The sequence below is a fragment of the Vicia villosa genome, linkage group LG1 (genome assembly GCF_029867415.1).
Source record: "Vicia villosa cultivar HV-30 ecotype Madison, WI linkage group LG1, Vvil1.0, whole genome shotgun sequence".
NCBI classification, from domain to species: Eukaryota; Viridiplantae; Streptophyta; class Magnoliopsida; order Fabales; family Fabaceae; genus Vicia; species Vicia villosa.
In genome coordinates, this window is record NC_081180.1 from 17077692 (window position 1) to 17088583 (window position 10892).

Genomic DNA, 10892 nt, shown 5'->3' on the forward strand with positions numbered 1-10892 from the left:
TTTTTTATTGAATTTTTAGGAGACCTATTAGTTTTTATCGAATTTTTGAAAAATTTCATGAGTTTTTTTTATTTTTCAAAAATATTTGATTTTATACCGAATTTTATAAAAAAAAATTTAATTATATAATTTATATGGATTTTTCAAATATCTAATATTAAATATTTATAAAAAAAATACAATTGTGTTAAGTTCATTTTTTTCTATTAAATATGAATTACCAAATTTTCAAAAATTTAAAAATTTTAAATTTATCAAAAAAATTGAGTAGTGTTAGTTTCGTTTTTTATAAGCCTATCCAATATGAATTACAGTATCAGATTTTTTAAATGTGCAATTAGATTTTTTAATTTTAATGTTTTTTTAGAATGATTTTTTTGATTAAATATTATTTTAAAATAAAATAAATAATGAAAATGACATTTGGGTACATAAAAGAAATATGGGGTGCCAGATATAATTGGAGAAGCCAAAAGGAAATGGGAGTACAAAATCTGAAAATTATGTTAGAGATGGAGGAAGTTTCTTTCAATTCCAGTTATTTTTGAGCCAAAACTTTCCGTCTTACCCAAACACACTGGGAGACGTTTCGTGTAAGATATCTCTTAGATAGATACTGACAAATGAGTCTTGATCAGATAAAAGGAGTGATGGGAGCATAATTTTTGGTTTGGCAATTGTAAAATAAATAAAATAAACTCTTTTGTTTTTTAATAAGAAACCTTATTTGTTTTTTCCACATAAAATAGATAGATACATAACTCTATATTTTGAAAAACTATTGATTGGTGTTTCGTATTAAACTCGCACAATAATATCTTAGAGGACCAGGTAAACACACAATAACAATGACATCACATTTTTTTTGTTTTAAATAAAAGAGTACTCTTACATACAAAGTATTATATACGAATGACATCATGTGAGAAATGAGATTTGTCGTTGATGAAGTTTTTGTGTTCGTTTTTGTTCTGACATTATGCATCCATATTTTATTTTTATCTTACTTATATCATAAATAGAGGAGTTTTGACCATTTTCAGAAATCATAAATTATTGATCATCACAAAGAGCCTAAAACTATTAAGTAGTGAATGATAAACACACTGCATGACATCCTTTAATGAAATTATGTCTCTATGTAATAATGATACATGATTTACAATCTTATTCAGTAATGTCGTATATGAAAAATAGAAGAAATTTTGCGTCTCGATTCCAAACTTATTTTACATACTAACATCAACAAAGATAGGATGAACATGTTTAAGATGAATAACTACAAAGATAGCGTACAGGAAGGAAGTCTCCAAAGCATCCTTTTGGGCATCATATCCCTATTTGCCATTTAAGCCACAACAGGATAGGATGAACATGTTGCAACACCTGAAATTAACAAAGAGGATTAGCAAAAGCCAGTAACTAACTGAGAAATGATTATCTTCAGCTGAACAAATTCAGATCCGGTGAATCCTTACCGCACATATTCTTTCCCATTTCCATCTTGAAGTAGCCATGATCACCCCAATCACCTCCCCACGAATTTTTAATGAGCCAATATGGTATACCGTCTTCAATTCCATATCCAACAGCAAGAACAGCATGATTCACATCCTGCACGGCAAATTTAAATTTAGTTAAGTTCGAGTGAAGCATGATGCTATGCCATAAATAAGATATATGCTATATCAGTGCAGTAAACTAGTTGTGAAGTATTTTGTTCTGCAAATGAATCAAACACGGGATTGAGAAGGATCAGGTACTATCTTGCTATTGCAGCATACTCACCGTGGGTTTGCTGCCACAAGTTGTACTAGAGTAAACTCCACTCTTGTATAATTTAAAGTCACGCACCACCTCAAATGCCACACTAACGGGCCGAGCAAAAGCAACTGCGTGTTTCAATTCATCCTCAGCACCCTACAACCGAATCAAAATTAAACACAATTAGAAAATCCTATATAGATGAAGTTGAGGTCTGAGTGATCTGATTCTGCCATGCCTCTACAGAGCAAATGCAACACAACATTACATTTATCCATATGACCACATAATGTGAATTGATGATCTAACAGAGAAAATAAGGGGAATCTGCAAATGAGTGTTGTGCTCGGAGTTGCTTCCGACAAATCAACTTCTAACTAAGAGTAATATAAACTAGAGATGGCAACGGGGAGGGTCGGGGACGGTTATTACCTTCCCAAACCCAAACCCGAATTCCCAAACAATCCCCGTTCCCCGCCCCAAACCCAATCGGCGATGGAGAATTAAAACCCAAACCTGACCCAATCGGGTTCGGGGTGGGTTCGGGTATCCCCGCCCCGCCACCATCCATTTAGTGAATCAATTTTTTTAGGGAAAAGCTAAATGAGATATTTATAGAGATATTTTTTTGGAACGCGTGCATTCAATGTATCGAAACTTTAAATATGACTTTATTGCATTTAATTACTTTGCACTTTTTCTAATTATAGTATCCTTAACATGTGCCCTAAGGGCACATGTTAGCATGACCCATTTTTTTAATAGAAATACTTATTTTTTTCAAAATTAAATTACTTTATAAATAATAAAATAAAACAATTTCAAAAAAATTCATACATACATTTCAAATATTCTAAATAATAAATACAATTCAAAATATTAAAACTTTCGCCACATATTTAATATTCTAAATTATCAAAAATATATAATAATATACACAATGAAATAAACGGGGCGGATTTGGGGACGGGTTCAGGGTGGGTACTAGTGTCCCCATTACCCGCCCCGTCCCCATATTTTATAATCGGGGAAAACCCAAACCCAGCCAAAGCAGGTTTTCCCCGTCAACTTCGGGGCGAGTTCGGGTGGGTACCCGCGGGTACGGGTTTTGTTGCCATGCCTAATATAAACTTAATTGCTAAACCAACAAAAGTAATTAACTTAGCCATGGCTAGCTAGGGTAGAGCTAACAAACATCAAGCAGTAAATTAATAATCAAACGTATTATTACCAAGGTGATGTTGACGGAGCCAAGGACTTTAACAGCAACATTTTCAGATGAAAATTTGCAGAGACCATTGCTTCCAGTGTAGGGATATGCTTCCTCTGTCTCAAGGCCACCATTGTATTTAATGTATTCAAAGGCTTGGGACGGCAACCCCCCGTTGCATCCAAAGTTATTGAAAGCACCAGCACAATCCACTAGCTGCTGCTCAGAAAGAGAGATATTCTTTCCAAATGCCTGTGCATAAGCTGCTTCCAATGCTCCGGTTGTGCTGCAGAGGACAATGTTACGGTTATAGATATGATAACATGGAACTACTTGCAAGCCCTTGTGGGTTGAATTTTAAATGCATCAAATTAAGAAAGTGATGAATAAGTAAATATTTGGCTAAAAGTAACTAAAATAAAGTAGGACTTAAAAGTAAGATTTTGTGGGTTCATAAATTTTTTAAAGTGATACACGCGTACTTGTTGCTATTACTTCCACAAGATTATTAGACACTTTAAAAAGGCTACAATCGAATCAACAGTAAATACAATGAAGTGAAAACATAAAATGAGGAATTGTTAAAAGCAAGTACTAAAAAGACACTGAACCAAAGAAATATTGTTAAGTTTGCTTGAATGATTTCTAAAAAACAGCTAGCTTATATGACCAAATGACAGGGTTTCAAGAAGTTAAGATGTAAACTCCAAAAATCAGGCTTTAGAATTTTCAAATAAACCTACACACAGAAGATTCTGTTAGTTACAAAACAGTTTCACAGTCAGAAAGCAACCTGAATGTCCAGCATGATCCACAGTGGCCTTGATCTTTAACTTGGGTGACTATACCTTCTTTCCTCCAGTCTTTCTGCACACAAGAACAAAAAGAAAACAAATTCATACAAAGCTCCTCCGATAGTAATTGAGGAAAGATCAAACCATATCATAATCTTCTATCAAAAATCATGCTTTTATCCATCTCATTAATCTCAATACACTTATTCCAACCACAAAGTAACCAAAATCTAAATTAATTGGTGTTAGAATTGAAACTAACCCAATAAGCATTTCACATTCAACACATGTTCAAAGTAAAATAGCAAATACCAACAACAGCTACAATAGAAGTAATAGTAGTTTATATAGCATCAACTTCATATCAAAGGTGTGTCACATAGACTATCCCATAGACATATACTACTACACTTACACTGACACGTCTTGACACGTCTATACCGATAATAATTTGATAAAATACAATAATTGAAACTTATATTAATTCAATTTTCATAGAATTGATAGTAGTTGTTGCTGACATACCTCCTCAGGAAGATTAGCATCAGTAATCTTATGATTCCCCTTGAGAGTAGCAGAGCAATTCTGAGCAGCACCAAGTCTATGCCTTCTAAACTCTTCCCAAGTCCAATCAGCAAAACCTACAACTCAAAAACCTCAATCAAATCCAAACAAAAACAAAAAACAAAATCAAAGTCAAAGAAAAATCAACACCACATACGATTAACACCGAGCTTGTAACTGAGTCCTCTCTTATTAGTAGACCTGATAACTTCAAGATTCTCCGAAAAGATCTTAAACCGAGCCTTCATCTCATCGGCAGTCTCGTATCGCTTACCGTATCGGTTAGCAAAACGGGCGAAAGAGACAGCGTGACGACTTTCTCCGATCACGCGAAGTAGTTGCTCCTCTGTGTCGGAGACCATCCGGATAGGGTTGGAGTCGTGGAAGGTGAATCCGGCGGCGGCGGTGGCCGCGCAGAAGAAAAGGATAAGCAACGACCACTGTGCCATTTCACTCTCTCCCAAAACTCTGCTATGAAAAGTTTCTATCTTCTACTCTTCAATCACTGGGTCTCGATCTTGGTATTTATACTATCACTGTTTCGATTTCTATTGGATGTTTTGTAAGAAAGATAATTATTGGTGCTCATCGCTAAGTGAAATGACGAAATTATCCTTCGTTTACTTTTCGTTTCTTTTTTTCATTTTAGTTACCGTTTTCTTGATGACTGACGTACTATACTACTATTAGTTACTAGTACTTTTTTAATTCATTAAATTAATATATAAAATATAACAATTATTCATAAATTTTAAATTTTTTATGATCAAAGAGTATTATTTTTCTTTATTATATAAAATAGAATCTTAATATTTATTTTTCATTGGGCTAAAAGTAGTTGACGTGACTAATTAATTATCAATATCAATATGCATTATTTGTTTGAGCTATTTTAAATACAAACGTTATTTCACGTGGATTTTGATTTATACATAAGATATTTTAAAAAGTTGTTTACTTTAATTAATTAATGCTAACATGTGAAGAGAACACATGGGTGTATCAGTACAAGACGGATATAGATTCTTTAAGTAATGTTATTATTATTATTAATTGAAATTAATTTATCATTAATATGGATGTTAGTGTGTAGAGGGCTCACAAAGAGGGAGAATTGAGAATTAGAAATTTAAAAGGTTATCAACTTTGCACTCTTAGGAGTTAGGAAAATGGGATTGAAAAATAAATTTATGAGGAGAGACATGTGATATAAAACTTTAGTTAATAAATACGAGAGACTTTGTAAGAGTGAATGGGACAGAGATTCTTGTAGTGGGTGGAAAATCATTTATCATCCCGATAATGGAGAGTGGTATTAAGAGAACACTTACTCGGTTAAGGAACTGTATAAGAGATTTTTTGTCACAAACCACCAATCCATCTATTTCAATTTGGGCCAAGGCGTGACACAAAGTGATTCCTCAAGAGAATCTATCATATAAGAAAAGTCTACCATTTGGGACTTTTTTAAGCTATCCACATCAGCAACTCTTCTCTCAATTTTCCACGTCACTTTTCTCAATTTTATTCTTCAATTCTTTCTTCAATTTATTCTTCAATTCTTTCACGTTAAACTTCCAGCGATTACGTCCCCTCATTGTCTCCGCGGTTACGAAACTGATTTATCATTCAGCAACGACTTCCAATCTTCTTCTTCTACAGCGGTTTCGCAAAAACCGTTTCTCTTTCAAATGCTATTCTCTCCCTTTTTCCCATTATCAATCGCATCGCTTCATAAACCCTAATCCATAATTTGTTTCTGTTTCTGTTTCTCACTCGAATCTTTTCTCTCCATATTCCATTCAATTGCATAAGGTGAAAAACAAACCATGGAGCACGGTTGCGACATCAGATTCACGAACAACAATTTGCGGATCCGTCAACAAGCTTCCATTCGCACACTGATTGCTGATCGGTTTTGCTTGAATGGGAAAATAGAGGGAAACAATGTTGGAATTTTGAAGGTGAGATTAATTTAGGTATGAATTGGTTCGTTGATTTATTGTTTTTCTTATTTGATTGTGTTTGTGTTTTTGTTATGGTGCTATCCCCTTTTTTTTTGCAGAGTAACTGTGGATAATTCTTCCAGTAGAACAACCAATTTGATAAAGGTTTGAAATTTAAACATCATAAGGTCTTAATCTTTGTTAATTTCAGAAGGGTCATTTTGGTTTACCGATTATTTTTGATGTGAATTGTGTGGTAGGTTGATAGTACTAATAAGCGTGGAAGTTAGTTTACCCACGTGTTTCTAGTGAGAGAAGCTCTAACCTCTCTCTAAAAACTTATCGTGTTTTCTCCCCTCCTCTACCCTGTTAGGGTTTTGCGCGGCGGTCTTTCACCTTCCAGTCTATCTGGTTTTTTCACTCCCAAATCTATTTTGGTTTCCCCCCATCCGTTTTTTGGGGTGTCTCTTTGTAACCCTTGTGCGCTTCCGGATAGGGCTTTCAGAAGGCCTTTTTCAGTGATTAGTGTTGAGCTGCCCGCGTGTGGAGAAGGAAGCTGATAATCATGGATAGATGGAAGAACATCCAACTGTCAAAAGAAGAAGAAGAAGGTATCACTGTGGAGGTCGAAGAAGGATGTGAAGAAGAGGTCTTTCAGCGAACATTGGCAGGGAAACTTTGGTCTGATAACAACTTCAATTCGAGGGCTTTTACCAGTACAATGATCAGTGCTTGGAGGCTGAAAAATCCGGTGGAAGTCCAAGAGCTGAATAAAAATCTATTTCTGTTCAGATTCACGACGAAGAGAGATTTAGAGGGCGTCCTGAGGAATGGTCCCTGGAGTTTCGACAGAAACCTCTTGGTCCTTGCTCGCGTCTCAGGAGACGAACAACCGTCAGATCTTAATATGCACTTCGGATCTTTTTGGGTCAGAGTTTACGAGCTGCCATTGATACTCAGGTCGGAGGCAATGGCAAAGAAGTTGGGTGGTATTCTGGGAGAGTTTGAGGAGATGGATCTGAAGGAGGCTCACAGAAACGGGAGGTTCTTGCGCATTAAGGTGAAAATTGATCTCAAATTGCCTTTAAAGCGGGGTACGGTGGTGAGATTCAAAGAGAAAAACCTGCGAGTCCATTTTAAATATGAGAGATTACCAACTTTTTGCTTCGTGTGTGGTCGGGTAGGACATCAGTTAAAAGATTGTGAATCGGTTGGAGACCTTAGTGAAGAAGGATTTGAAGATTTGGAAGAACAGGAACTATCCTATGGGGTCTGGTTAAGGGCGTCGCCGTTACCTAGAGTCCAGGAGGAGTCTCAAAAGAAGGGTTCTACTTCGAGTTCTTGCAGTAAAAGTCTGTTCAACATATCGTCGGGGCAAAGTAGATGCGAATCCAAAGAGAAAGACAAGGAGGTAGAAGAGGGTGAAGTGGAACAAGACAAGAGGAAAACAAAAGTATCTGAAGGAAGGAAGGGGGAGGCCTCAAAGGAGATAGCAGTAGGTTTGGTTAAAGGAAAGAACATGTTGGAGATAGAAGCCATGGCGGAGTCGTTAGGGGCTGTAGACATTTCAAATGTGGGGGTGAAGGAAAAAATCACCAAAAAAGGGGAGTCAGGAAGGAAGAAGAAATGGATTAGGAGGCAAGTTGTTAGGAAGGGGATTGGCTCTATCGGAAAGAAGTCTGAGTTAGAAAGCGGGAAGAGGAATTTGGTGGACGTGATGATCCTTGATGGCACTATTGAGGAGTGTGGTAGCGGGGAGAAGAAGCTGAAGAAAACAGATGATGCAAGAGTAACATGCTTACCTGAACCAGAGGTGGTGTTGGAAGACCAACACCGCCTGAAACAATGAAAATATTAAGCTGGAACTGCAGGGGGTTAGGGAGTCCCCGTGCAGTTCGAGCCTTGTTAAGGCTCTTCCGTGTCGAAAATCCCGATGTGGTGTTTGTTATGGAATCGAGGTTAAAAAAAGGGGAAGTGGAAAGGGTTAAAATAAGGAGCGGTTGTGATTTCTGTTTTGCTGTGGATTGCAACGGGTTGGGGAAGGAAAGGGCAGGTGGACTCATTCTGTTTTGGAAAGAGGTGGTGCAAGTTAACATCACTTCTTTCTCTCTTAACCATATAGGAGGGGAGGTGATAGATGGTTTTGATAATCAGGTCTGGCACTTTAATGGTATTTACGGTTTCCCAGAGGAACACAATAAGAGACGTACTTGGTCTTTAATTCAAGATCTTAGAAGTAGGGGAGGATCCAGAGCCATATTTTTTGGAGACTTGAATGATGTGGTGGTGGATAGTGAGAAATTAGGAGGTAACTCCAGAACGATGTCTCAGCTGTCGCATGGAAGACATACTCTGGATGCGTGCGGGCTCCTGGACCTTGGTTTTGAGGGGCATAAATTTACATGGACAAATGGGAGGAGAGGGGAAGAAAATATCCAATGTCGTCTCGACAGATGCGTGGCTACAGAGGAGTTCATACACAGATTCTCGCCGATAAAAGTTCACCACCTCTCTCGTTTTGGTTCCGACCACGCGGTTATCAAAATTGATTTGGAGTCGGACTTAGGTGAAAAAAGGAGGCGTAGGAGTCATATTTTCAGATTCGAAGAAGCATGGAGCCAGGATGCTAAGTGTGAGTCTTTGATCAAAGAGTTGTGGGGTAGCCAAAATGGACAGGTTGTGAATAAGCTGAATGGAATGCAGCGCCTTGGGGATTCTTTCAAAGAGTATAGAGTGGGGGCTATCAGTAAAGAACTAAAGAGATTGGAGAGTATGTTAAACAGTGGTGTGGAGTGGGATACTAACGAGGAGTCCGGATTGCGGTATAAGGCTTTGTTGGCTCAACGTAATAATTTGCTGAAAGTGGAGGAAGTTGTTTGGAGACAGAAGAGTAGAGCTCTTTGGCTGGAACATGGTGATAAAAACACAAAGTTCTTCCACAAGAAAGCGGAACAAAGAAGAAAGACGAACTCAATTTCAAAGCTAAAAGACAAAAACGGAGTTTGGCGTAGGGGGGAGGAACAATGTGAAAAGCTGTTAGTCAGTTACTTCACTGAGTTGTTTACTACGTCGCTGCCCACTAATATTTCGGAGGTTTGCTCGGTGGTAAAAGGTAAACTTAAACCTCATCACATCAGTTTGTGCGAAGAACGCTTTACAATAGGAGAGATTAGAGAGGCGTTGTTCCAGATGCATCCGCTAAAAGCGCCTGGCCCCGACGGACTTCCCGCGCTCTTCTTCCAAAAGTATTGGAATCTTGTGGGTCCGGATGTGTGTAGTTTAGTTTTGGAGGTGTTGAACAATAATAGGGATCCGGGGGAAATCAACAGTACTCTCATTTCTCTTATCCCTAAATGCAAAAACCCCTCTTGTCCTAAGGATTTTAGACCGATAAGCCTGTGCAATGTGGTGATGAAGATCGTGACGAAATCCATCGCTAACCGCTTAAAACGATGCCTGCCCGAAATAGTTGATGAAGAACAAAGCGCTTTTGTTCAAGGGAGACTCATAACGGACAACGCACTTGTGGCGATGGAGTGTTTCCATTGGCTTAAAAAGAAGAAGAAAGGGAAGCGTGGGGTGATGGCTCTCAAACTCGATATGTCTAAGGCGTATGATCGGGTGGAGTGGCCGTTTGTTATTGGAGTTCTCTCCTCTATGGGTTTCCCCTCACACTTGGTGAATGTCATTCAACGCTGCATTTCGACGGTTTCCTACAAAGTTCTCTTGAATGGGCAGCCGTCGAATAGTTTCGTTCCCAGCAGGGGTCTCCGGCAAGGAGACCCTCTCTCACCTTATTTATTTATTTTGTGTGCAGATGTTTTATCCGGCTTATTGCGGAAGGAAGCTCATGAAGGCTCTATCCATGGCATTAAAGTTGCTCGTGCTGCCCCGGTCATAACCCACCTCTTTTTCGCCGATGATAGTTTGCTTTTTGCAAGAGCCAATCCGCATGAGGGTGACAGAATCATGGCCATTCTGCAAAAATACCAAGCCTCCTCAGGACAGATGGTGAACCTTGACAAGTCTGAGGCTTCTTTTAGTCGAAACGTGCGGGAAGATGAGAAAGATATGATCCGCTCAAGGATGGGTATAAAGACTGTCAACAGCCATTCGAAATATCTTGGTTTGCCGGTTGTTTTTGGGAGGTCAAAAAAGGAGGTATTTGCGATGGTTGTGGAGCGTGTTTGGAAGAAAATTAAGGGTTGGAAGGAAAAGTTTTTGTCCAGGGCAGGGAAGGAAGTGCTGATCAAGGCGGTGGCTCAGGCCATACCTAGTTATATAATGAGCTGCTACAGGCTGCCGGAGTCTATTTGTCATGAGATCGAAGCAATGTTAGCAAAATTTTGGTGGGGGGCTAGAAATGGCGAGAGGAAAGTTCATTGGTTGCGGTGGGAAAATTTGGCCAAGACAAAAAGAGGGGGAGGTATGGGATTCCGGGGGCTGAGCGATTTCAACTCGAGCCTTCTTGGTAAGCACTTCTGGAGGTTAATGTCAAATGAGGAGTCTCTGGTGGGTAAAGTCTTGAAGGGAAGATATTTCCCAAGGAACTCCTTAGAATGTTGTGGCCCAGGTTTTCAGCCTAGTTATTCATGGAGAAGCATTATTGGCACA

At 38.4% G+C, this 10892-nt stretch overlaps 2 protein-coding genes and 1 long non-coding RNA gene across 3 annotated transcripts; 2 read left to right on the plus strand and 1 right to left on the minus strand.

The window, feature by feature from the left end:
- Positions 1 to 1119: 1119 nt before the first annotated feature.
- Positions 1120 to 4835, minus strand: LOC131629808 (pro-cathepsin H). The gene is made up of 7 exons (XM_058900610.1): positions 4490 to 4835; positions 4294 to 4409; positions 3768 to 3841; positions 2996 to 3260; positions 1789 to 1920; positions 1479 to 1614; positions 1120 to 1386 (listed from the first exon to the last, which is right to left on the minus strand). Exons 1-7 carry the CDS (start codon positions 4779 to 4781, stop codon positions 1349 to 1351), a joined length of 1053 nt encoding a protein of 350 aa, XP_058756593.1. The 5' UTR covers positions 4782 to 4835; the 3' UTR covers positions 1120 to 1348.
- Positions 4836 to 5880: 1045 nt separating this feature from the next.
- LOC131601761 (uncharacterized) lies at positions 5881 to 6570 on the plus strand. The gene is made up of 3 exons (XR_009283825.1): positions 5881 to 6296; positions 6398 to 6443; positions 6539 to 6570. It is a non-coding gene; the product is annotated as an uncharacterized LOC131601761 (long non-coding RNA).
- A 273-nt stretch (positions 6571 to 6843) lies between these two features.
- On the plus strand, positions 6844 to 8127 carry LOC131655357 (uncharacterized). The gene has a single exon (XM_058925270.1). It carries the CDS (start codon positions 6844 to 6846, stop codon positions 8125 to 8127), a length of 1284 nt encoding a protein of 427 aa, XP_058781253.1.
- Positions 8128 to 10892: the final 2765 nt, after the last annotated feature.